This window comes from Drosophila subpulchrella, chromosome 3R (genome assembly GCF_014743375.2).
Source record: "Drosophila subpulchrella strain 33 F10 #4 breed RU33 chromosome 3R, RU_Dsub_v1.1 Primary Assembly, whole genome shotgun sequence".
NCBI lineage: Eukaryota > Metazoa > Arthropoda > Insecta > Diptera > Drosophilidae > Drosophila > Drosophila subpulchrella.
Window position 1 is genome coordinate 18,974,634 of NC_050609.1, and position 27,130 is coordinate 19,001,763.

Sequence of the window (27,130 nt, forward strand, 5' to 3'; positions counted from 1 at the left end):
AGATATTTTTTAATCAAAAAGAAAACTTCTAATCATGTTATGGCAAAACCATTATCAGATATTCCTTAGCATGAATACATATTTTATATGTATTCCTGACAGCTTGTCAAATGTGTAACAAGGACTCTCGTAAATTTTATACATTGTAAAATCATCATATCCTTTAAAATTATTAAGCTATAAAGCTACACAATAATATTTTTGAAAGCTTTGACATATTTTACTTTAGGGAATGTTGTACAAGCCACTAGGGCTTTGAAATCACTTATAAAGGTACCTGAAAGTATGCAAAGAAAAACCTGTCGGAATAATGATTGCAAACATTTTATAATTGTGTAAATCTAAAACTTTCTTCCATTTCCTTTTTCCAGACCTTCGCTTTGAATTTTTTCTTTGTGAAAAGTTAAATGTGGTTCTCTAGAGCAGTCTGTCAGACGAAATAACCCAGCATCATGTGGGGCAATCCTTTTAAATGGAATATCAAATATCGTGCATGGCACACCTCTCGCTCAGCACTTTCCCCAAAGTCAAGGACTGCGTCAGAGCCTCATAAAAGTGAGTGGAAAGTGGAAAAGCAGATCATTGTTTGCCATTAATTTTGTTCGAGAGTGTCGAACAACAGTTCGTGTGAAATGCCTGGCATATGTAGGCATTTCGGGATGTGGATGTTTGTTTATTTGTGTGCATAATAAAATTTGTTCGGAAAACATGTGTAGAAACGGGAGAGCGAACAAAAACATTTGCTTATCTTTAGGAATTCGCATCCTTCTTGGTCTGACATTTTCACTGGTGTTTCATTTTTGATAATGCTTTTGCATTTAAAGTTTAGGTGGGCGTATGACTCATATGATTTGCATATAAGTGAGCGGAGTTCTGCGTGTGTGATGTAATAAAGCACGGAGTTTTACATAAATTGCGGGTACGGCCTGTCTTCTCTTCCGTTTCCTGCTGGAAAACATCACGAAATACGCTTTTTTCACATTTCCACCCAGCCATTTGCATATTGCGGACCTGCGCCTTATAGTCTTTTGTTATTTTCATTTGATTATTTATGGTACGAACACCCATATGAGGTCCCAGAAAAAAAGGAACATCGATGATTCCCCGCCAGAGGAATTTATGTTCCCTGCACAAATGCCCGTTTTGTCAAGTCAAACATTTGTTGTTGCCATTTTATAGCTCATTCTGTTGTTGTCGGTTGTTTTTTCGCACAATTTATTGGTTTTAAAATTATTTCTCTGGCGCGCTGTGACATCATCATAAAAAATGTAATTTCGCCTTTATTTACGGAAATATTTTCCGGTAAAGTGTCGCCTTTGTCCTTGTCCATTGTCCTGCCGGCCTTTCGGCAGCCCGGTGGGCGTGGCCCCACAGCTGCTAATTGCTGGCAAATTTCCAACTTGTTGGCCTTCTCCTGCAAAACACGTACTAGTCTGGGGTTTCAATCAATGTAATGGCTCACCACCAGGCCAATTGCAATTGCAATCGATTTGATTTTTCGCCCGCCTGACAGAGGACCCCATTTAATCCCAGTTTCAGATACAAAGCAAGGGACATCTGATGCTGAAGCCTTAATCTAATGCAATCTAATCCGGTTGGGGAAAATGCAGCAGCTGCAGCTGCAGCTGCATCGCAACAAAGTGCATCCTTGGCCCAACAATTTTCCACTCAATGTACTGACTATGCTGACTTTTATGAGAATGCCGGACGAGCGTGGTACGCCTTTGCCCAGGATCCCCAGTATCCTGCAAGTGAGTCATAAAATCTTTTTATATGGCTGCCGGATGACTTTGTCTCTTAGCTGCCACTAATTGAATTGTTTTCCAAGGGCCAAAGTGCCCTGGAGAATGCATTTGCTGCTTTGCAATAATGCCAAAATTAAATTCCCCGGAAAGTTAAGTATATGCAGTAAACGTTAGATAAAAATCTATGGAACAAGAGTAGCAAAGCCTGAAAACTGCCAAGAGTTTGGGAAACCAAATGCAAATTTATCTATTGCAATAATAGCATAGCACTATGAAAGAGAATTAAAAGTAATTTTCTTATAAAGCACCAATCAAAAATTTGTGTCAACAAAAATAAGCTAGTAGAATAGCTATTTATTAATTCAAAAGATTTTTTGTATATTTAAGCTCATTTCTTCTTTCAAGCCATATTTTCTCAAAGGTTTTCCTGTCTTATCCCATTTGATGATACAATTTAAAGATTAGAAATGTTTCGCCATAGCGCCGAGCTGGTGCTTTAATTGATTTTTTAGGTCTTTCGCATATGTACCCTAAAGCCAGCTGAAAGACTCACCTATCTGCTGTCTCTTTCGCTGCGTCTCTACCCGTCTCTTTCTACGTCTTACAGCTCAGCGGACGTCTTCAGCGCGTTTCTGCAATGAATGCGATAAGTGATGAGGTGTGTGTAAGTAATTAAAGAACCTAAACGCATAATGGGAGTTAAGCGGGTGTATTAAGAGGTGGTGTTGCCAGCCACCTCCTTGGGTGTGTGTGTGTGTCAGGTGCTCCATCAAATCCCGAGTCATGACGTATAGAATTTCCGCGACAGCCCCACCACATCTCAGCCCTTAACCACGCGAGATTTTGTTTTTATGTAAATATAATAAGCCCCTGTGTCTGCCAGAGACGGCATCAATCATACGCCATGTTGTGCTGCGTTGAATGGTGGCTAAACAGGCGGAAACGCTAAAGCGCGCGCTGCTCACTCACACAAACGCAGCGAAACAGGGAAACTCGGTGAAAGTCGGGCAGCCCACGCCAGTTGCAAAATTGAAAATTTATCGTCTAGAACACACGCACACTAAACCACAACATGAACAGCGGGCGCCAACAAGAAATTGTCAGCAACAAATTTAGCCGGCAGCAGCAACTGCACAGCAGCAACACATCGCCGCACAGCGGCAACATCGACGCACAGCAGCAACAGCAACATCAGCCTGCCATTCCATGAACCTTCAACTAAGTTGAGCTGTTGCATGCGCTTCATCAACGTCATGCTTAGCCGCATTCGAGACATTGTAGGCATTGCATTTGCAACAGAGTGCAGCAGAGCAGCGCAGATATTGCTGGCTGTCTGAAAAGGGGGTGGCACAAAGGGGTGAACGGGCGCACAAGGGGGCGGGGGAGTGCACACCCCGTAAAAATTCCAAACATGCAGCCACTGGGAACCTCAATCACTCCATTCGCTGTGACTTTGTTTGCTCTATTCTGCATTTAGATGAACCCACACAGCAAGCGTAGTATAAAGGACGGGCTTATAGAGAAATACTACACAGTTTACGTGATAATAATTTTACACAAAAAAACACATGTGTTGATAATAATATGGTATGAGAAATATATACTCTTTATTTTCAACAAAGACTTAGAACCTCTATAAGCGTTAATGCTATATTATATATTTACCGAATCCACTGCCTACTTTCAGGCATTGTTAGAAAATATTTTGGGTATTTGAAATAGTCAAAATATTTATGATTTATGATCCGACCTCATACAATTCTCCATTTGATTTTATTTAATCCAATGATATTATAAAACACTGGCTTAAAAGATTTTCATGAAATGATTGTTGTATAGTTTCTGTTTCTTAGGTTCCAGAAAATATATAAGAACCTAGAGGGCGATTGATATAGCTGTATTTTTTCCTGTGTAGCTTTGCGGTCGCTCTGTTGAATGACAAATTTATTTGGCCAAGCACGATTCCCGAATGACTTTTATGAGATCTGGCTATTCAGCAAGGGACTTGGCTCACTTCCTGTGCTGGCCTCTGCTCGAACCTAGTGCATTCCAAACCAGTTAGAGGGCTAATTTATGAATGCAGGCGCATTTAAAATCCAATTACCTACGCCGGCACCCAAGGTAACAAGAAAATATAAATTACAAGCCATAATAGAAGAGATTCCAAGGGCGCACAAAACGAATCGCACAATGCATTTGCATGCCACGTTAAGTGTGAATGGGAAAAAACAAAGTGAGCTAGGAAAAACCTGGAAAAACCCAGGGAAAAGAAAGGCGGGACAGAGAGAGCGACATGTGTGTGTGTTTTTCTGACACTGGATAAAGATAATCAACTTCCGTCATCAGGCGAAATGCGGCATGGCGGCAACAGCTCGACAGTTTTTAATTGAGTTTACGCTCCGTGTGCTGCGTTATGGAAGTGACTGTGTGTGTGGGGTGCTGCATCTGTGTGGCTACACGGGGAGAAATTGTGTAAAACAAAGGAGAAAATACTTTAAAAAAATAATAGTCTTCTAAACACTTTTAAAGGTATCTACAAGGATGCTATAAAATGAGAAGATTGGAAACATATCGCAGCATACTTTTAGACACCTTCACAAGTGATTTTAAGTAACTACTAAATATTTTAGAAATATTTTTTGACGCATTTTAAATTTTTTCTTCGCATTTTCTAGATATCTCCTCGATTTTTTTCAGTGCTTCTGTGGGAAGCGCATTATTTGCACTCAGCTGGAAATGACTCGCTTTGCGGTTCTTGCACTTACACTTGCCGCCCTTCGTGCACTCACATGCGCTATTTGCCCAGCTTCTGCCAAGATTTTTAATTAAGTTAATGAAGTGCATCGTGTGGTTTTTGGCCACATTTGAGAACATTGCCAAGGAGTCGTGTTATCCAGTCCCCTTTTTAATAAGGACATTAGGGGAAATCCGCCGCACTCAACACATTGCCTTTATTTACCGCCGGCCACTTTGAAAAGCAATAAAGGATTCCCATCTACACTGCAAGGATTCAGGGGCGTGGATCACCGAGTGCTGAGAGGGGGTATAAAGAATGAAGCTCACTTCCGAAACTTCCGGTTGCTGGCGAAAGTAAACATTAAATATTTATGACGCTGCACAAAAAATGCAATCAAAAACGTGAGAAAAGTTTCTATTGCATATTTATGTGCGCACTGAGCGGAAAGCGCATCAAAGAGGGAAAAAAGCTACGAAATATTGCACAGAACTCTGAGCTGGCTTCGTAATGCTCTTACTGGGTATTACAACAAGCAGATTACATTTCCGACTGACTTTTTCATGCGCCTTTTTGAGATTTAATGTAAAAACGTTTTTTATTGCAGGAATATTAAATAAATCAAATAAGTATTTCTGTGTATCGGCGCATTTCTTAATTATCAATTTGTTAATGGGCTTCTTTTAATTTGGGTAAATGGCAAAAAATAAAAAGTGCGCCTATCAATACTTATTTTTTATAATTGCCAAGTCATATGGTTAACATTCTTATTCACTTTTTTAAACTCTTATATTTACCTGTCATATTCACTACCGCAAACCGCACTTTTAATATTTTTCAATGGCCGCAGAACACAAAAAAGGAACGGCTGTCAGTTCAATAGCAACACATAATTACCAGACCTTTAATAAAGCTTAGTTTCCCTTTCAAAGGCAGGGCACAATAGACTCGAGCTCGCTGCGAAATGTAATGAATATAAAAGTGTTGCCGGCACCGAAGGTCGGGGGTTTTTGGGTGGAACGGAGCTTTGAAAAGCGCTGCACCAAAATGGTTTTCAATTTAGTTAATTTATGGCGCGCATTGTTGGCTCTGGAATCGCACTGGCACACAATGGGCATATTTATAGCCGTTTTATTTTCCCATTTCAATGCAATTACCCAAGCCGCCTGCCGCACCAACCGAAATATACGCTTATAAATGGTGTATTTTTGAATGTATCGGGGGGACAGCGCGCCATGAAATGGCAGAATAAAAAGAGCTGAGCCAAGAATATATACCCGCAAAATATATATCTCACTGTCCATTGTGCGAAGCAGCTGTCCGAAAAGCAGCACTTATCCACTTTGAGTTGCCACAATGCCCAAGGATCTGGCAGCCCGTAAACTCCGGGTCCGCCAGGTTGGAGGACATTAGAACACATGTCGGGATGTTCCGCTCCTCCAGATACTCCAGCTCCTCCAGCGCCTGGTAAGTGCAAAGTTTTAACGCTGGTTAGCAGCTGCTAATTAGCATAAAGTTGGCTCAACTTTTGCGCCACTCTGGCACACATTCACTGGGAAAAAGGCGTTTGAAAGTCGTGAAAAAATCTGAGGAGACACAACTTGTTCGGCCTAGTTATGGAGAAAGTTTTTACCGGTACGGGCTTTAAACTGCCAACCTATTAAATAATATTCACATAAATACCTAGGACCTAAGATCACAAGTAAAAGTGTTGAATAGTATGCAATAATATTTTGAACTATTTTTTTATTGCATACTCTTAGATAGCATTAGAAGTTATTTAAGCTTTGTTATACAATCACTTAAATAAGTAAGTTGTGGGTATAGAATTGCAACAACAGTTTTACTTATGACAGACTTCAATTTGTTTTAAGGGAATTAAAATCTTTTATCCAAATTTTAATTTCAGAAACTTTTTACCAGTAGGGTTTTTTCCATTGCATACTTTTAGACACACTTTTAGATAGATATATCAACCTTTTACTTGTTATAAAATTAATAAATAAAGTAAGCTGTGGGTAGGAAATTCTATCATCAACTCGACTTATGACGGACTTGAGTTTATATTTAAAAATTATCCAGGAACATCTCCTATCAAAATTTCATCCAGTGTATCAGCAGACAAGAGCAGGTCCATTCATTCCGCTTTTTGACAGCGTCACTTGCCTTAGTCCGCGTGACGCAGCAGCATCCCTGGGATCCTCGGCTCATCCCGCACATCCTGCTCAGCCAGCTCGTCCTTTCCCGGGCCATTCCTCATTTCTCCTCGGATGGCGCCGCTTTCGCTGTCGTCTTTTGTTTAGCTTGAAGCACGTCTCGCTCATCTCTTTGATAAATATTAGTTTAATTCTCTTTCAGGAGATGGAACTTCAAGGCTGCCGCTCCAGCCTCTTTAGTGGCTCGTTTTCTTATTTTATACAATTATTCGGTTTCCTTTTCCACACTTTATTGCCCTGGCGCATTTTCTGTCCTTTGTTTGGCATTTCATTTCGCCTGCCTGGCTAAGTGAAAAATGTAAATATTTTCCCTTGATTGAAATCCGAGAATCGAAAATTACAGATGGTTGAAAAATTGCTGGTAACTCAATCAGCTAATAAATTGAAGAGGCATTGCAGTAACGACAGCTCTTGATATTAATGAATTCCAAAATGTTTAATTTAATTTGAATTAAATAGAGTCTTTAAGATAAAATTTCAGTCAGATAATTTGAATAGGAACCCTACAAATTTAAATTAAAATACACTTCAAGTTTCTCATTTCTTTTAGTGCACTACCAACATTTTTCCGTTTTCCTCCTTTTCTTAACAAATTGATTGTGCTCCAAGAATATCGTTTCATATGCCAGCTGTATTTTCCTTTTTCCAGCATTTATCCAAAAGAAAGTCGCCAAAAAAGCGGTGCCAAATTAATTCGATGCCGGGTGGCTGAAATCCGACCAAATCTCTTGGCTCTAATAGACGGCCTGCAATTTGGCCCATTCAGGAAGCAGCTCTCCATTCAACGGCTTCGCAATCAATGGTAGCTGGCTGCTTCCTTTCGCCTTTTTGGTTCTGCCAAAAAACTGGGAAAATTGGCAAGTGACACAGCCTCGATGCATTTCGGTTTCCCGTTCTCATTCATCGAGGGGAAAATGCTGTGTCTGCGATTCATTCATGGGATACTTATACGCACACAGAGATGCTTTCCCGCTTTCCCGCTTTTCTCTGTGACAAGCCGTCTGACATTTGCCAGAATTGCGAAGGCCAACAGACACGTTTCTGGCATACGATATCACTGCGCCCCTTTCCTTTGGGCGGAATTATGATTTGATGACAGAGCGCCGTGACGTTTAAATTGAATTTTCGATTTTTAGCATGTTTATTTTGCAGCTGACTTTGTCCAAACTTTTCTGCCAAGCAGACTCTAAATTTAGCCCAAAAGACGGGCAAACAAAAAAGAAAAGCAGCCGCAGACGGGAAATTTCCGCTGACAGTGATGTATGTATGTATCTTTGATGGCAGGGCGAGGGGGAATATATCCGAGGGGCAGCAGCGACAGGTGCAAATGTCGCTGCTGGGTCGAGCAATTTGTCGGAAAAGTTCAGCACCTGTCGGCGGTCCGCAAACTTTTCCCACTTGTCACGCTGACCCTTCTGCTGAATTTGAGTGAAAGTGGTGGGAAAAGTGCGAAAATATCTCAGATGGGTATGCATATTGTATGAAGTTCAATGATAAATAATATTCAATGAATTTTGAAGTATGCAAATTATTGGGGATTATAAAGTTAGCAATCCAATAGATAAACTTTCAATAAATATGTATTTATTTTATATAAATTTACTAATTTAGTTTAATTCAGTTTTTTACTTCAGTTGAAAACAACATTTTGGCTACATCTTTGAAATGGTTCTGATAGTAGGTATAATTTTCCTGACCTTAATTTAACTTTAAAATAAGAATAAAATTTACATACTGCAGCAAAGGCTGCCACTTAATTTAAATTTACCATTTTGATGTATTTTTAAAAACTGTTTACTGTAATGGGTTTTTCTCGCACACTTTGCGCGAAGCCCCGTTTAATTGAGGGGCCCAAAAAGCAACATTTACCCGCCCGAGGCAGTTTACCATAAAACTGCAAACAGCAGCCTGAGAAGCAACAGTTGCCACCCAAGGAGTCCTCCTTGTCCTGCCGCAACAGGGGCAAACAGACACTTGTTGCGGCAGGACGGGCCCAAAGGATGCAGGAGGACTGCCGTCGCCTGTTGCAGCTGCTCCGAGCATCCGGAGTCCAAGGATAACCCAATGAGGAGCCCAGGGCCCTCGGCAAATAGACGGCAGACGAGGGAAGGAAGAAATATACAATTTAAACGTTTCCAAATTGATTCCGATGGCCAGCAGAGCAGCAATCCCATTTGCCCACTGCTGATTGAAGTGGAAAATTGCTGAAAATATTTTCAAAATGATTTAACAAGGCAGCAATTTGAAAAAAAATGTATTTTGATTATGTTAATTACCACAAAATTGGTATTCACTCGACCAGGAGGCAACTTTGGAGTTTCTTCAGCTGTTTGCCGGATTGAAGAAGTGGAAACTTTTCTGGAAATGTGCAACTTCGATAAAGTTGGGAACTTCTAGTAGTTGAACCTGGATCCATTGTACAGTTAAAAAAGTTTGTCACATTTTAACTTCCAACACAAAACGCAGGTAGAATAATGTTCTATTGTTATATTTGCAAAGAAAGGTAAGCCTATTACCTATTGTATTAGGCTAAAAAGTAACTTTTAAATGTTTTTAAAATAAATTAAACAAAACTCCCTCTTTACATTTTTTTAATATTTATTTAAGTCTTAAATCATTAGAATCTTTTAGGATATAAAATATGTTGCTCACAAAAGCCCTAAAAAGAAAATATATATACACTCCCAACTAACACAACTAAACCTCTTCTGTTTATATTGTTTCTTCCCAAGCTACTTAAGCTCTTTTCTCGCAGTGCACCGAACCTCATAGTGGTATAAAAATAGCTTTTTTACTACTTTATGCAAACTTGTCACCAACTTCATTCCTCGCTCCCTCCAAATACAACAAGTGGCTCCTGGCTTGGCAGGGGAATTTAATTAAAAAGTTTTTATGCGTTCCACCAGAGAAACAACAACAAAAGTGCGGGCTTGTCAACGGCGGCAACAACAAAAGCTTTATCTCATCGCAGACTTTTGCGCCTATTTTCCGAGAGGCTTTCACCACTTTCCCCTTCCTTTCCCCGAAAAAGGCTCCTCGCTCATCGCATAGTTGCAGATGCGAAAAACGTATACAAAATACAACTTTGTTGCTTTTTTAGTGGCATGTAAATTTGTAAATTCATATTTATGCGCGGGCCGAGCTGAAATAGTTTACCCAAAGAAGCTGAAATGATGCAGCAATTTGCGGAAAGTTATGCGCTGTCACTTTCAGAGGAGAAATGGTTTGGGAGAAAGCGAAATTGCTGCACATTTGGAGCACGTAAAATTCTGTAAAGGCCCCATCAAGGAAAAAGTGGATTTTGAAATTTGCTAAAGGAAATATCAACCCACAAATTATACCTTATCCCATTATTATTTATCGCTTCTGTGATGGAATAATTAATTCCTTTAAGCTTTAATGTAAATGCAACATTATTCTATCTGCAAAGTATAAATTTAATTCAATTATTTAAATATTTTTTAGAATTTTAATTAAGCATTGATTGGCATTCCATATTTTTCGCCTTTTTTGTATCCACATAAGTACTAGCGCAATCGAAAAACTAGTGCAAAATCAAATTACACACGTTAAAATTCGTTTTAACTTTGTATAAATTAATTCCGTATCACATCAAACAATTTATGATTTATGCGAACAGCAGGATATTACAATTGAATTGGCTGCACCTAGCATTTAGGGTTAAAAAAGGCTTAAATTTGCATAATTCACATTCAGTGTGGCAATTTTTCTGTTACATCTGACAATGGCAATTTAAGCAAAAAATCTACTCAAATATCAAATAAATTCCTGGTTCTATTCGCTTATCCTGACCATAATCCAATTGAGTTACTACCATTTTGCATTCAAGGGCCAATTAGCTGAGGTTGCCGCTTTTCGTTGCACGGAAGGTCCTTGAGGATCTGGCCGGAATTGTCTTGGCCAGAAGGGGATGCCTCGAAAGCCGGCTTACTTCGCTGGAAAGTGCATTTGCGGTTGGGTTCTTCCACTAATTTTCGCAGAAGAAAAGCCAGCAATTTCCCCTTCTGGACTCGCTCGACTGGACGGAAAGAAAGGAAGTGGGCGCTAATTGAGGCGCCTCGTCCTTCGCCCTTCGTCCCTCGTCCTTGTAGACAAGTTGCAAACATTGTATCTGTCTGAAAGACATTCAGACCCCAGTGAAACTGTCTATTCAATCCAATCGCATTACCACAAATTATGTCACGTATTAGTGCAGTGGAGAACTTTTCCAGCGGAGAACAGAACTTTTACTCCATAATTGAACTGTGCGTCGGTTAAGTTTTGGTTTCGGTTTCGCATCAGTGGAGTGAAAGTTTTTAATGTCAACATATAAACACCCGTTGTGCACTTTCCCCAGGACATAGCCACGGGATTAGGACGACGGACCGTGGACTATGGACTACATACGATGGACGATGAATAAAGAGATCCCTGCATGCGCCGGCGAATCGCCAATCAACATCATCGTCAACGGCGACGACGACCATAACCGCAGCCCTCACAAATGCCATTAGAGCGGCGAGTGGGTTTTCCATCCGCAGCAGGGACTCGACGCCCACTCACCGCCCACCGCCCACTCCAGTCGACAACAACAACAAGGAGGTCCTGGTGGCATTAGGAACCACCAACAAAGCCCTCTCGGAAAAATCCAGAACGGCAGCTCAACTAACGCATCGTAAATTGAGATTTCTATTTATTGTCGGCGACCACAGAACACAGAAAGAAAATATTGGTATACAAATATAGGAAAATACAAAAAATATTTTTATAGGAATGTATTTACAAGAATTCATAAAAGTATATTGTCAATATATATATAATATCATATTAAATGATTAGAACCACCAGTAAATGTGTAGTTTTTAAGAACTTTGGCTTAAAGAAACAATTTTGATGGGAATCATTTGTAGCAATTTACAATGTTTCTTTTATGTGTCATGGTACATTTCAATTTGTTTTCTCTGCATTAGTAGCAGCCCATCAAGTGTGCGCCATATATATCTGCGAGTTAAGTTCAGTTCAGATGGGTTTGGTTTAGTTTTATGCAGTCCAGTCACCCACATACCATTCCACCTCCACATTTCCCCCCAAATGTCACCAAGTTGACGCGGTCTGCCGACTTTATAAAATCGCTTAAGCATTTTTAATGGACTTTTAAGTTTGCTTTTATTGTTTCATTCGCAATGCTTTTATGTGGCTACACTTCATAGTCGAGGATATATATTTTTATGGACTTACTAAAATCATAACAGTGTAGAATAATGTGATTCAGCAGAAATGAAGAAAAATAATACACATTTTTTAAATATAAATGAACAATAGCTAAATAAAACTAAACAATTCATATAGAACTTACTTGAACTTATTGAAGTTATGTAAATTCACCCTTACAGGTCTAAATTTAAGAAATTTAGTAAATATTTATAAATTCCGATTAAAGTAAGCTAAATGTGTAAATTCCTTGCTAAGTCCAAACTAAATTATTATTATTCTTCCTTTCCATGTGACTTTCCCTTAAATTGAATTATTTATATACCTCTGGCAAGCTAATATTGAATTGATACTAAGTGATTTCCGCCCACTGGGCGACTCAACTGAACTGTGATCAAGTTAATAAGTATTTGCATTCCAATCAGCTGAATTTCCGTAATCAGAAGTAAATAAACTCCATTCAGAAAACGGCTAAAGTCCCTCTGCCATTTTCCTCGGGCGATGAGAGCAGGGCAAATACAATTAACAATAGTTGTGCGATTGTTTCGCCGCCGAAATTCGCTCTATTCTATTAATACATATTTGATCTACTTATTTCAATCAATGCTCTGTCAACTACTTTTTGGTTGTTTCCCCGCCATTTCCCTGGCCTGCTAAACCAACTGTCAATCATAGGGAAAATTTCCCGCGGGAAAAGTCCTGAAAGCGGCGGCTTTATTATGGAAATTAAATTGATATTTAAGTGACACATTGCGGCGGCGGCAGGGTGAGCAAGATAAATTCAGCTGGCGGCAAATTGTTGGCCCATACGCCCATTGTTAAGATGAAATTAAATTTTTATGGGCTCAAACAGGGCTTAGTTGTTGTACTTTTGTCGGTACTTTCGCCCCAAGCCCTGAAATATGTGTGTGTATGTGGTCAGCTTATGGTTTCGGCCTGGCATTTTGGTATTTTGACCTTTCGGCTGTGAGGTTTAATTAATATGCAAATGGACAAAGAGCAGGCAAGGAGTTGCCCGTTGGTCTGGTCGGCAATTTAAATTTAGTTCCCCCATCTTTAATGAACTCCGAAAGTTGTGTTTCTGAAATATTTATTGGACCGCAACTTGGTCAACATGCTGCTGGAATTGCCCACTTTTCGGAGCCTCGGGCAGCCCTGCATATTCATAGGGGCTTCTGGTTTCTGGCCGCCATTTGCAATTCGAATGCAGTGCACTTCCGGTTTTCGGAAATGCATTTCCGCTTCCGCCGGCCATCTGCACCATTCCACCACTGCACTTGCCACAGCCACAGTTTGCTGCACATCAATTTGATATTTGACAGAGGCGCTCACAACTAATGCACTTACTGGCCATTCAACCAATTTGGTTACACGATTTTGCGACTCTGATGCAATTTATTGCACTGCACGCCCCACTGGCCGACCACTTGTGAAATTGATTTGATTTTTATTAGCATTTTATGCGATTTGCCCAAGTGTCCGTGGAGCGAGTGAGTTTGCCCTGGGAATTAAATTAAACACGTTCAGGTCGGTCGGCCAGCAGAAAGTGTTCGGTGTACGAGAAACCCACCTACACACACACACTTTGTGTGGCCAGGTGAACCAGGTGGACCAGCCATTTCTCATTGTTTGCCCGCAGCCGGTTTTCCTCGCTTTCCTTTCTCCTGTGGCCACGCCCCCATGCACACACAGAAACACACGCAGCCCACCATCGAATACACTGAGAAAAGCACGTTATGCCTCTAAGTAATTGGGGTTTTTTCTGAAGAACGAGTTACAAATTATCTCATAATAGAGAATCCTAATTATAACTATATTGAAGTGTTGGAAAAAATATAAAACAGAAAATCGATGATGGTTTAAGTCTTACAAGTTGATGTATTCCTCGCACATAATATAAAATGTGATAAATCCTTTTAAAATGTAAATTTTCCAGCCACTTCACATTAGCATAATCGAATTTCAATTGTTCATTACTATTAAAAACTGAGGTTAGTAGATTAAAATTAATAGGCTTTTTTAAAACAATGAATGATAATTAGATTAAGAGTTGATGGAATATTTTTCTCGATGCTCGCAGGACAATAAAGAGTTAAAACACGGCTGACTCGCAGTCGAATGCGTGTTTGCCGTATCGAATTTCACACTTTTCCGCTCGCCCACTTGCTCCCTTTCTTTTTCCCCCAAACAGTGTTTCCTTGGGCGGGAAAAGTGGGAGGAGCGGGAAAGGGAACAATGGGAAAACCGGAAAATTCAGCGGGCAACAAAAAGAGGCAATCAATGGAGCGCTTTTTGCTGCTGCACTCGTCACCTGCCAGTGCAACTGCAACTGCAAATCCATCGTCATCTGCCTCGAATTGTGTATTGCATTTTTGCTGCTGCTCTTAATGTGTTTTCCCGCTTTTTCCCAGCCGTACATCATATTTCACATCGGACACGGTTGATGTTGCCCTTTTGTTAATGACTGCAACAGAATGATATCGTCAGCAATTCAGCGGATGACAGGGGCACTAATTTTGGATCCCTAGGATGAGCAGGAATAATACAAATAGACCCTTTCTGGGTTTTATAGTGTTTATAGTTGCTTAATTACAATTTCCAACATAGAGTTATTAAAAAAATGTGTTTACTCATACTCTTTCCACTTTAAAAACTGCATAAATGATAACTTCTCGGGCAGAGCCCCCGTCAATTAAATGGTAACTCGAATCCTATGCCAATGGCAGCTGAAACGGGAGCACTAGTTTCCAATTCAAAGCCTCTTAATTGGACGTAATTATGGCTTGACCTGCCTGCCTTGTCAGATGCGAGCTGCATTCGACCCCAGTGCCCATCCAAAACTAACATCCCGCCCAGTTTCCGCTGACCGCAATGGGAGGTCCTTGCTGCCAGGACCAGCTTTTTGGCCTGGATGTGTCAGATCAGCGGGAGGTGCGGGGATGCCGGGTACTCGCAGGAACCCCCTTTAAGAGAGTGTGAGCCGACCGAGTTTTGAGTACATAATAAATATTTATTAGACCCGCTGCTGCTGGCCAACAATTTAATTTGTTTTCATTAAGCCAGACAAAGCGCTTAAGACGGCTACAAATATACAGTTGAGCTTCCTCAAGTGCAATTGGGGTTTAAATCGTAAAAATTAAAAGGCAATTGCCTTAAGACTTTAAGGCTTTCGACCATTTAATGACAGAAGACAGACATCTTAAAGGAAAGCTTAAAAAGTAACTGGCTTAATAGAATTCAGGGAAAATATTTTTTTTTTTTCATTGCCATTATGTCACGCCTAAACTTCACTAGAAATCGAAAGACTACTTTAATACTATTTAATAAAACCAATTTATTAAGAGGTTCAAGCTAGGAAGTCTTGACTGTTGTGCCTAACTTCCTCCTGGGAGTTCCTCACTGGAAAAATATGCTTGAAATTAAAAAGGGTATTCTCTCTGGGGTCCTCAATGTCAACGTCGTCGCCTTGACGTGGCCAAAAACATTTCGCTGGCTTAATTGTGCGCAAGCCAAGCAGATAAAAAACGAAATGAAAAAGTTTGGGGCCCAGCGACCAAAAAAAAGGAGGAAATATGGAAAAACGCGAAAACGCGAGACAAAGGCGCTCCAAGCGAGGAGAAAAGCGCGTTCAACGCCGAAATCGGTGGGGGGTTTTCCCAGTTTTCCCAGTTTTTTCGGCGGTGGCGATGGCGATGGCGAAGTAACATAACAAAACAAAATTAAAGTAAATATGCGCCCGGATCCACAGACAAAGTAGAAGGGCAAACAAAGCCGAGGTCCTGACGAGGGGTCGAGCGAGGATGGCAAGGATGTCAGTAAACAAAATCACAATTAACTGAGAATGACGAAAAATAACAGCGGCAAAGGAGCAGCGAGCATGTGACAATGGAGCCGCTTTAAAGTGGTAAAAATAAAAGGGGTTCGCCCAAGGACGAAGGACCTGTCATAAAGCATTTTAATTGCGCACCCACATCGCCTGAGTTTGATTGGAAGTGCTGAGGTCTATTCAAATGGGACCCAAGGACAAAATGGAATATTTAATGATTGGAAAAGGGTTTTCGGGTCTTAAACACGCAGATTATGGTGACAATGACATGGGAAAGGACCTCCATTGAATTCGTTGTTGGGTCCTCATTATCCTTGTTGTAAGTAATCCGCATATCATTAAATTTGATTGCTTTTCAAACTTAATTAAACGGTGAAATTATGAAACATTATGAAATTAATTTAAAATTTGTATTACTATAATTTTGTTATCGATGCAATGTCTGTGGATCATTAAACAAATCATATTTTATATATTAGGAACAAGATAAACAATATTATAGTTACGTTTATGACCACAATTTATTTAAAGGTGAAACTGATTTGGCAGTTTAATCACTGATTTTCGATTTCTAAATATTATAGAGACGATGGCATCGGCGGACCGCATCCCGGAACACCTTGCAGACATTGAGATCTCTATTCTCCTCGGTGCACTTGAGGAACTGCTTCATCTCCCTGGCGCAAGGACCCTCCTCAACCAAATCGCTGTGGTGCGGCTGCTGACCGCGCCCCCTGAACAGCCCGGTTATCCCTGCGCCTATGGCGTGACCCACAGCTGACCCCGCTGCCACGCCCGCCGCCTGGGCGGCCACGTCCCTCAAGATCATCTCCGAACTCCGGGTGGTGGGCAGCACCACTGGCAGGTTGCACATGGAGCTGGGCTTGGCCGAGGCGCTTCTCTGTCTGCGTGGCATCTTTTCTATTTTATTAAATGCTTCTGTATCTGGTTTAAAATAATTCAGACCTCTGTTCAAAGGGAAAGTGGAATTTGGAATGACAAATGTGAGGCATTGAAGGTTGGCTCATAATACCCAGGCCTGCTCCGGGGATACGTTTCCCAGCATTGTCAGCTAATTTATATTGCATTGCCTGCCAGCTAATTGCCAAGTGCATGCAACAGCGCCACCTGGCGGGGAACGAACACAAAAAATATTTCTAATTTGTTTTCCCTTTTTCACTTTTTGCGTTTGCTTTTCCCATTTCCCGCACTAATTAGGAACACATAATGAATTTGTCGGCAAACGCGATAGGTATGAAGGCAAAACAAATACACAACTCCAGCTGGCTGCCCTTTGAAAAATCCCCCAAGGAAGGGGGTTAGTCTGGGGTAGCCTTTAAAATACACTGCTAAAAAAAGGCCTAGTGAATTGATTAAAAACTCTGCATATATGTTGCTCATTAATATTTTAAATATTAAATATATGTTATTAAATTGTATATTATTCCTTGACAATGACTAAACTAAATGCTTACCCTAGGAACTTGAATAGATAATAACTTTTAAAATGTACTTTTCTAAAAATATAAATATAACTTAAAATTATATTTTAAAAAATATGTTGTATACTTTATTATTATACCCTAAAAGCAGTTATAATATAAGCTCTTCACATAAATATATTTTTTTAGTGCCTTTCTCCCATTTTTTTGCACACATACCCTTGAGTTAAATATGCGAAAGCACTTGATGAACAACCCCGAAAGCCATTAACGAAAAGCAACTTAAATTGTTCACTAGCAAGTGAGACCGCATAGGAAATTACTTTCTCCGAAAAGTGTTTCAAAAAGAGAGTGTAGGTATTTCAGGCAGTCGACAAAGTCGATCCGCTTTCCTTTTAGAGAGTGCAGCGGAAATGCTTTAATTGGCTGGGAACACGCCAAAGTTCGGTTGACTATTTCTGGCTTTTTGGGGAGAAAGCGAGAACACAGCGGCAATTAGACGAACTGCCAAAAGTTGGGCCTAATTCGAATTAGGCAGTGCCCCATATGCAGAATTTTGGCCGCGAGTTCATGTGGCAAACGGAATATTTCATTAAATTATGGCCAACCGCAGAAAGGCGAAAAACAGAGAGCCCTGCTGCAAATGCCGCTTGATTGATGCTGTATTTTATGCGGAGAGTGCGAAATTCCCCCTCTTTTCGGGGCCATGTTAATCAGCAGTATAGAATTTCCACTCACCCCGCCATGAATATTCAAGCAAATTACATTTGCTCGCCGAAAAATGTGAATAAATGTGACAGCAGCTGATGCCGCTTTTCAGCTGCGGGGAAAATGAAGAGTCTACGCAACGCTAATTTCATTCTGTTTATTGTTTTGGCTACAACTTAATTGGCCCAACTCTCGATTTGACTGGGTCCCAGCAAATGTTTATAAATCAATCAACATCAATAATGTTTCGGCAGGCAAGATGGATGGCCTGAGCCCTGGCATGAGGTTTCGGGATCCGAGTTCTTGTTGATGGCTGTCCGCATAACGCCAATTAATTTGCCTCTGCGAAGTCTGTTTTTGTTCGCTCTCAAGGGGCCTGGCAAATGAGCTTTTGAAGGACACGACTCAATTTGTATATCCTAGATTGATGAAATGCACCAATTTAAGTGGCATATTATTTGATATTTATTTATTTGTTGTAAGGTTTTGGTCATACTACGGATTTTTTACTTGTTCCTTCGAAAAATATCGAATTTTTCGAGTCATTTTCCTTTATAATTTCCGAAAAAATGAACCTACAGCCAATCTGCGCACTGTTTTGAACAGCTGTTAACCTAATTTAACGATTCTTATAACTTTTTAACATATTTAGTAAAATAAAAATTTTGGCCAAATTTTGATTTTTCATAAGGGGTATGTATCATCACCTTTTTTTGCAAAAATAGGTCTAAAAATATTTTTTTTAGATTTAATTGCCAATCGATTGGAAATTTAATTACGAACTCAGGGAGGTGTATCTTTCCATACTGGGACAAATATAAGCAATTCTGTGGTTAAAAAATCGATTTTTTTTGGGAAAAATCAGGACTTGCTCACCTTTTTTTTTTTGCAGAAATGGGTCCAAAAATTTTTTTTTGATTTAAATGCCAATCGATTGGAAATTTAATTACGAACTCAGCAAGGTGTATCTTTTCATACTGGGACGAATATAAGAAATTAAGTGGTTAAAAAATCCGTTATTTTTGCGAAAAATCAGGACATGGTTTATCAAAAATCTATTCTGTTATGCAGGCTTGAATTACATCTTTCTTTTAGATAAAATTGATTTTATTTCGAACTAAGTAATGAAATTGTAGGAGTTAAGTCTCATCTAATTGCTTGTTCCGATATTGGCCTCCGGTATTCAGGATCTCAAACATTGTAGCGCCGCCGGCACTGCTGCATGGCCTCGTTGAAGTCCTTGCAGATGGAGAGATCGCTGCCGTTCTCCTCGGTGCACTTGAGGAACTGCCTCAGCTCGAAGGCGCAGGGACCGTCCTCCACCAGTTGGGTGTGGTGAGCGGAGGGGGAGGCTGCAGCTGCGGCGCCCAAGGATCCCTCCTGCTGGGGCTGCTCCTTGGCGGGAGCACTGGCCTGCCCGCGTCCTTGGAACATCCCGGTGAGTCCTGCGCCCACGGCGTGACCCACGGCGGATCCTGCCGCCACTCCGGCCGCCGTGGTGGCCATGTCCTTGAACCGCTCCCCCGTGCTGGGACCCTTGGCCTCCGCCGCCGGAGCTGCCGCTGGTGGGGGTTCCTTCTTGGGCTGCTGCACCGCCGGCAGATCCCTGCTGCTCCCCCGAGAAGATGGCTTTGTGGCGAAGACATGGCTGCTCCGGCTGTTTTGGCGGCGAGTGGATCCCGAGGATCTCGGACTTTCGGAGCGCTGACGAGGCATATCCTTCAGAATCGCAGGAAATGAGTAGAATCAAATCAAAAGGCTGACCTGCTTTCGCCTAGAAAGCTGAATTTAGAATGACAAGACCTGACTTTTGACCTCTCCCGACTCAACGAGCAGGGCCAACTTACCTTTAATGTTTCCCCCAAGGATCTCTCCTGAACTATGTCCGCTAATTTTTATTACTCAGGAGCCACTGGGGCTAATTGCATTGTGCACGCCATCAAGTGACATATTACATTATCTCTGCTCTGTGCTTTTGAAATTATGCGAATTTTTACTCCACAGGGGAAGAATAGCTGGGGATTCAGTACTTTCTGCTGAATAGTGATATGAATTTTAGTTCTACACCATGGTCATTTGATTACCAGACTGAAAATCAAATTAAAAGTTTGCAAACGAGGATATACAAAAAATGTGTATTCTTTTAAACCAAATAAAATCAACCATAAGTTTTATAAATTGAAACATTTATTTAAGGGTATTGAATTAATTTTCCAAATTAATTTACCAATTAAATTATTTATAAATAGCTTAAACAAATGTATATCTATAAATTCTGTGCCTTATGTTAAGTTTCGGTACTCCACTTTAAATTGTAAGTCGTACCCTCATATCTATCATGATTCCCCCATACCGAATTGAAAAGCTGAGTGGAATGCCCTGCCTCGTATGCAAATATCTTCCCATAGGCCTCTTGGACCCGCGTTTCATTACTACTGACAGGCACTTTCCCCTGCTGGCAGCTGCACTTCGGTTTCGGCGCAAACTTATTGCCCACTTGCGGATCGAGATGAAATGTGCGGGATGTGCGGGATATGCGGATTTCATTTGCATTCTCGATGCTCTGTGGGCTGTTTGCCGTATATTCCAATTGCTGTTTGCCGATCTGCGACAGCCCAAACCGGCACGCTTTCAATTTGGAACTGCACTCGAGTGCCCGGGTTTGCATAGTTGTGCTGATTGCACTTCGTGCAAATTAGGCGTTGACGGCCGCAGTGCGTATGATTAATATGTGGGGAGGGCAGTGGGGGATGGGCACCTCGTTTCTGGCACTCATTTGCATTTCTGGCAATCGCCAAGAACCTAATTCACGGCTCGCAAGTGGCTCTCAAGTGCTTCCCATTACAACCACCTCCGATATCCGACTTTGTACTCCCGACTACGCCTCAATTACTTGGGCCATTTTCACCAATGCTGTCTGGCCGTTTGAAAAACACAATTAAAGTCCAACCAACTCGACCATTCATAACTGCATACAGCGGTGTGGCAAGGCATCTAGACCCGGGAATGGCGAATGGCCAACATTTCAAATGCGGTAAATTACAGTTAACGATTTTGTAGCACAGCAATTTGCTTTATCTCCAGATGTCTATCTACGCTTTGTAAATGTATTTCCACGTAGCTGCCCCGAACACCGTGTGTTTTGCATGTCAGCCGACGGGTTCTATCCAAACTGTACTACCATGGTCTGTACCAAGCCGCAGAGCCACCTTCTCTGGTCATTGGCCAGAACTAAAGCCAGACCCTTTGTGGCCAGCAGTTTGCACTGGGAAAATAGGTTTAAGTCGAGGAAAATGCCATGGAAATGGGGATTAAGTTGGATTAAACACAAGGAACAGGAGAATATTCGGAAATACAAATTGTAATTTTCATTCCATTAATTCTATTATAATTATGTATTGTTCCCTCACAAATAAATCAACTTGATAAACTACTACTATTAGAACCAACCATAATGGTTATTGGAATAACTATTAGCTTTTGCAATGTTAAATTCTAGTCGCCTTTCGCATTGTACTATTCTTTTCATCTAAAAGTATCATATTTTCTTTGACTATCATTTCACTACTGATTTTCCCCAGTGTGTGTGTTGCGGTTAACAAATGTAGGAACACCGCCATAAAGGTGTTGAAATAACTGCTGCCCCGTTGAACTCGGTCTTTGTTTGCCTTCGTTGGCGGCGCTTCTTGGCTCGATTGTTACGGCGTTTTATGGTTATTGTGTCGGGGGCGCAATGCAAATTGCCGCCACATAATTATGTCGCAATCGGGGGAATATATACACTAAGTATAAAGGCCAGAGCCGGACTTGCAACAATGGCAAAATAAGAGGAGATTTTAGGGGCTTCGGGCTGCAAAGTTTCGCAATTGGACGGAAAGTTGTGGTTTTTACACACCTGGACAAGTCCAACTTTTCTATGTCTAATTAGCAGGCGACAGTAACAGTTCCAGCAAACTAATTTATTTAAAAAACTCGCTTTGGCTCGGCAATCAAATAATAGAAATGAGAACTTTTAATTTGCCAACGCCCTGACAGCTCACGCAATGGAAAAACGGAAAACTCCGGGGGAAAACCGACGAATACCGACGAACGGAAAACAAAAAACCAAAGTTACTCAGACTTTTACCTCAGGTAAATCAGTTACTAATTGCATTGTCCTCGGCTGGCGATAAGAAAGCAATTTCAATCTACCAACGGAGTGGCAATCGATTGGGGTTTATAGTTTGCAGTGGGTATTTGCCATTCTTAGTGTAAGGAGAGGAGAATTATTAAGCTTTGAATACCTTTTTAAACTACCTAACTATTTTAAAGTATATTATGTTCTATATATTTTAAATATAATACCTTTAATAACTTGCGGATGTATCTAACTAAGGAACTTTGAGATTTCGATTTAACTTCTCTACCTTGTTTTACTAAAACTATAAACATCCCAAAACTATTAACAACCGGCTTATATATTATTTTAAGCTTTAAATATGCCTGTTCTATTTTATATAATACTCTAGAACATGTCATACTTCAAGTAGATAAATAAAATAAATTCCCGGATAAATTGAAGACAAATCGACGGTATTTCCGAGCACTTCTCCGCTGAATTGTGAATACTGTGCAGTATCTTGATTTTACCCCACGACGCAGGGTGCTTTCCCGGGAACCACTCCGTTTTGCTTTCATCAAGTGTCGGGCTGCAGTTCCTGCTCCTTGACTAATGATCGCGTGCCAATGGAATGGCAATCTGCCATTACAATGGTGCAACTCCACGCACGTATTTCCCGGGGGACAGGCAAACAAATGAATTTAGATTTCAGGGGGCTGGCGCTTTTTACAAAATGGGCGGAGGTCAACATTTGGCAGCCATTTTTTAAGCTTAACGAAAGGCGCTCTCCTGATTGTACTACACATTCCACTTGCTTATAAGCCGAGGCCCCAAAAATTAAGCTGGAAATTAATGATTGCACTTTCGAGAGAGGCATTCATTGTGTGGGCTCCGCGACTTGATAATGTGCAGATTAACATTTTCGCTGCTGCTTCTGCTGAGTTTTCCACTTTTCCGCCTTATGAAGTGAGCGGCGCGAAAAGTTTCCCTGCTTAAGCAGCCGCAAAAAGAAGTTTTTAATGAAAATAAATCATGCGCACACTTGACTGCTTTCGCAGGACTCCCAGGACTTATCGCTCGGGAATAAGCCAGTAGAGGGGTCCCCCGAATGCGAATCTACCACGCAAGGCGGTTCCAAAAATTTATGGACTTGCTCCAGTTGACATTCGATATAAATCAGGTCGCTGCAATTAGGAGTGGGTTAAATTGCACCACATCACGAGACAACTATCGTTGTAAGGACCCAAAAGAGCAAAACAGCCCCTTCGGTGGACAAATTCTCGCACACTGACTGCCACTGGCCACAGGTGTTTATTAAATTAATTTACATAAATCACCTAGCTGCAAAGCGCACACACATGCCAACTGCCCTTGCATTTAATAGGTAATTAATTTTAAATCAGCTTATTGACCCAGCAGCAAGGACGGGCCTAAAAACTGTTTACACTAATTAAATGACAGAGCTGCAGAGCAAATAAATAGAGTTAAGCCCATATTTATGTTGCGGTGCGCATACGTGGCGTATGCGCATTGTTGACTATGAACCTGGATTATTGGCGCAAAGTAAACCAGGCACATAATTATGCAAATGTTCCAGAAATTTCAAACAAACACCTTTAGACGTGGCTGGAATTTTCGCTGAGCCCCAACTAATTGCCAAACGTCGGCTGCACATTCCTCACTCGATTGTCTGCAGAACTTTGCAGAAAACAAATTGCGCCCTGGGAAATAAATAATGCATGGTTAAAGCCAAACGACGGGGGGCGACATGCAAATAATGGCGGGCTCTTTCTACCTGGCAAATCACTTTGAGTTATTGTATTTAGCCTTCAACATTTCCCCGGCAAGGCAAAATAAATATTTTAAACCTGCAAAAGGTGTCGAACAGCCACGCACTTTGGGCGATGATTGATATGGCTTTTTCCGGGGGAAAGGGGAAAAACAAGGGGCCAACGGGGCGCAATTCCTCTTGCCAAACACTGAAAACCGAAAACGTCGGGTGTCAAAGTTTTTGTGCGCGCTTAGCGCATTTGATGAATTGTTAAAAGAAAATCGCGCGTATGTGTAAACATTTGGTCTAGAAATTCGTGAGGGGCTGGAACCGTATATATAGGTATATGAGAAAATCAACTGTAGTACCAGCTATAAGAAAAAAAGCCTGCCTGCCAAAGCTTTTGAAGCCGCCGACGAGCAAATGGCGGAAGCCCGAACAGCTGCTGATGATGATGGCGGTTGCTGTCGGTAAACAGAATGAACTGAGTAGGGGAGTACTTCGGGCATTGGTGACTGGTTAATACCCTTCGTCGGTGAGACCCTTGACAGCAAAGATTAACATATCTATGGGCCGAAAAAGTGTGAGGCAGAGCTGAACTATAAGTAAAGGCATGTCAAACAAGTTACTAAGAATAACTACAATTGATTTCCTTGACCAATATTAACCAAGGGAGTGATGTATAATTAATTCATTGAATATTGATGTCATGATTAAGCCATTTACTGAACTTACCCTTATTCAAGAGGTAAACACTTTAAATAATTGAATAACCAATTGCTTGCACGCGATTTGTAAAATGCTCTGTTAATAGGTTTAATAATTTAGTATCTTAGCAGCTTAGGTGAACCACAACTAAACAGTGATTTAAATATAACTTGTTAGTTATATATGTACAGTCTAACTAAGGAATATGAAGAGAAAAACATATTATGATTATATTATTATGAAATAAGTTAAGGCAAGTGAACCATTCCTAAATTTAAAGTTAAATTCACCTGGGAAAATCTAGAGGTAATTTTCAGAGTGAGTCAACTGCCTACACATATCTATGCTAATGCAGCTAAAATTAGCCGGAAATGTTTATTTACTTAGTGCTAGTCATAGTGTTATTTCGAGATAGTAAGGGTATGCCCCCGCAGATACGGGAAGGAAAACTTTTCGCAGGCTCTTCACTTTTAATCTGTCTTAGAGCGACACACACACGCTCTTGGCAAATATATGCATATGTGAGCTGTCATTCCCCCGAGGAAGAATCCCCGGGATTCCTGGTATTTACTCGGATGCTGCGTGGGCACCTAATCCTTGTCAGAGAAGCCACATGCGGTTGGGCGGTTTTTGGGCTGGCCGGGAAATGGAAATGGAACGACACTATACACGTCGAATCATCAATCACATGCTTTGGTGATTCATTGATAAGCTTTCCCCCCGGAAAAGGGGGCGCGGCGGGAGGTCCTCGTGGCAATCATGTTAGTAATGCCACAAGATGTCGGCCAGCCATTAGCCCTCGCCATTAGGCCCTCCATATCCCCCCGATTTCCCCCTTTCACCCGGCAATTAATTTAAAGAGCTTTAAAGCAACATCGCAAACAGCAATAAAAACTCCCGAAATGAAAGCCAGAGAACTGGGATTTCTGTTTATTTTGATTTTGGAAAATCAATTTTGAATTTGTTGTTTATTTTTGATGTGGTTATCCGGCCAGCAGCCATTGGCGTGTAAACAAATCGAGCGCTTTTTTCGCAGATGCCACAAACAGACAGTCTCTGTTTTTTGTGTGCCCGGCTCCTCGGTGAATAAATATAAAAACTATATAAAAGGCAAATATTCATGCGGAAAATATACCTATGGAAAATGGTACCGCGAATGTGTGCCCGCGCCATTAGTGTCACAAGTGTAATTGTTTTTTAATCGCATTGATAGCGCCGCGCCGGCAGTAAAATCCACACACGAAATTATTTCGAGTGTGCGCTAAAACCACTTGAAAAACGCCAAGAGCTTTGAAAGTGACCCAAAAAAACAAAAAACCCGCCGAGAGTGCTCATGTGCAAGTGGGTGTGCGCTAATGCTCATAAACAAACAAAGACAAAGGAAAGTGGAAAGTGGAGAAAGCAGAGAGGCGGGCGAAGGGGCGGAAGTGAAAGGCATTCGACTTAAGCTGTCTACTCACACATGAAAACTAAAATGCTGCACACCAAAATGGCGATAAAAAATTTACATAATGGCTGGAGGAAAACATGAAAGCGAAATAGTGGCAAACGTGCAAATGAGAGGAGCACATAAGTGACTGGCAAATGGCAAGTGACACTCGGAAAATGGAAAAGCCAAAGGAGTAATGACGAAAACGGAGTGGCCACCGTGGAGCCGAGGTGTCAAGGGGTTAAGCCGGCTTTAAATATAATTAAAGGGTATAAGAAAACTCCATTAAATTCGTTTTAAGCACGATTCACGGATTTAAGTCACCACTAAAGTAAAAACTTATTATTATTATTATATATATATACTGTTCAACTGAAAAAATCCCTTCAACGTTTTTGTCACTGGTGCTTTGAAATTACTTATAATGGTGCTAAAAAGTATGCAGTAAAAAAGGGAGTCATAGTTCAGAATGAATTAATAGATTTTTTGTATTGAAAACATTTTGTAGCATACTTTCAGACACCTTTATTAATTATTTAAAAACATTTTACCAGTTATTATTCAACTTCTACATATCCTTAACTTTTTCAAAAATGACTTAATTAAAACCAAATCATATTACTTTATTTCCCTTATTTTAGAGAGGCTTCTTGAAGTGAATTAAAGGGCAGTGCAGCCTCGGAAATTCGTTTGTAACCAAAGTCGCCTCTAATGGCTCCACTTTGCACTGTTCTACTGTTCTGCTAATGGTGCCTCCACTTAGTTCTCTTGGCTTTTGTGCTCAAGACAAGGACTCCTGCAAAATGCATTATATCAATTCTGCCCGGGGCTGCGAAGCCCAGCTTATATATCCTCCTATATCCCGTGCATATATAGAGACCAGGACCCGGGGCTGGATTTTAATAAGTCAGAGAACGAGGAGATGAACACAACGACTACGACCATCAGTGTAAAACGTGCCTTGAGCACCACAATGTAAGATTTGATAAAAAGCCATAAAAAGCAGAGCTGGCAAAACTTAAGGCCAAGACTATAAAATAATAATGAAGTCAATTTCAATGATGTTGCTGTGGCCAAAACAACAAAGCTTAACTCGATCCCAACCCCTGACCCTGGGAACCATTTCGTTATATTGTTATTATTGCTGCTTTGGACAGCAAAGGGCAAACTGGAAGGGAAAAAACGAAAACCAACAAACAAACAAAACAAAAGCCTCATGTCACATCATTTCCCGCAGCGAT

The 27,130-nt window shown here is 40.9% G+C and overlaps 3 protein-coding genes across 8 annotated transcripts in view; all 3 read right to left on the minus strand.

Moving 5' to 3' along the window:
• LOC119562448 (5-hydroxytryptamine receptor 1) overlaps nucleotides 1–27,130 on the minus strand; it is a 54,425-nt gene that overhangs the window by 7,530 nt on the left and 19,765 nt on the right. For 3 of the 6 annotated variants that reach the window (XM_037875660.1, XM_037875650.1, XM_037875644.1), the window contains one exon: nucleotides 2,299–2,377. The exons of the other annotated variants lie outside the window; for them this stretch is intronic. The gene's annotated coding sequence lies outside the window, so the exon portion shown is untranslated. The remainder of the gene's footprint in view (nucleotides 1–2,298; nucleotides 2,378–27,130) is intronic. 6 annotated transcript variants of the gene reach the window in all.
• Nucleotides 16,241–16,720, minus strand: LOC119562482 (coiled-coil-helix-coiled-coil-helix domain-containing protein 10, mitochondrial). Its single transcript, XM_037875687.1, has one exon. The coding sequence runs from the start codon at nucleotides 16,646–16,648 to the stop codon at nucleotides 16,304–16,306; it is 345 nt and encodes a 114-aa protein (XP_037731615.1). The 5' UTR covers nucleotides 16,649–16,720; the 3' UTR covers nucleotides 16,241–16,303.
• Nucleotides 18,972–19,687, minus strand: LOC119562478 (coiled-coil-helix-coiled-coil-helix domain-containing protein 10, mitochondrial). Its single transcript, XM_037875676.1, has one exon. It carries the CDS (start codon nucleotides 19,596–19,598, stop codon nucleotides 19,074–19,076), a length of 525 nt encoding a protein of 174 aa, XP_037731604.1. The 5' UTR covers nucleotides 19,599–19,687; the 3' UTR covers nucleotides 18,972–19,073.

Bases quoted from the DNA above. Each gene is read 5' to 3' on its own strand.
- LOC119562482 (XM_037875687.1), bottom strand. From the start codon at position 16,648: ATGCCACGCAGACAGAGAAGCGCCTCGGCCAAGCCCAGCTCCATGTGC.
- LOC119562478 (XM_037875676.1), bottom strand. From the start codon at position 19,598: ATGCCTCGTCAGCGCTCCGAAAGTCCGAGATCCTCGGGATCCACTCGC.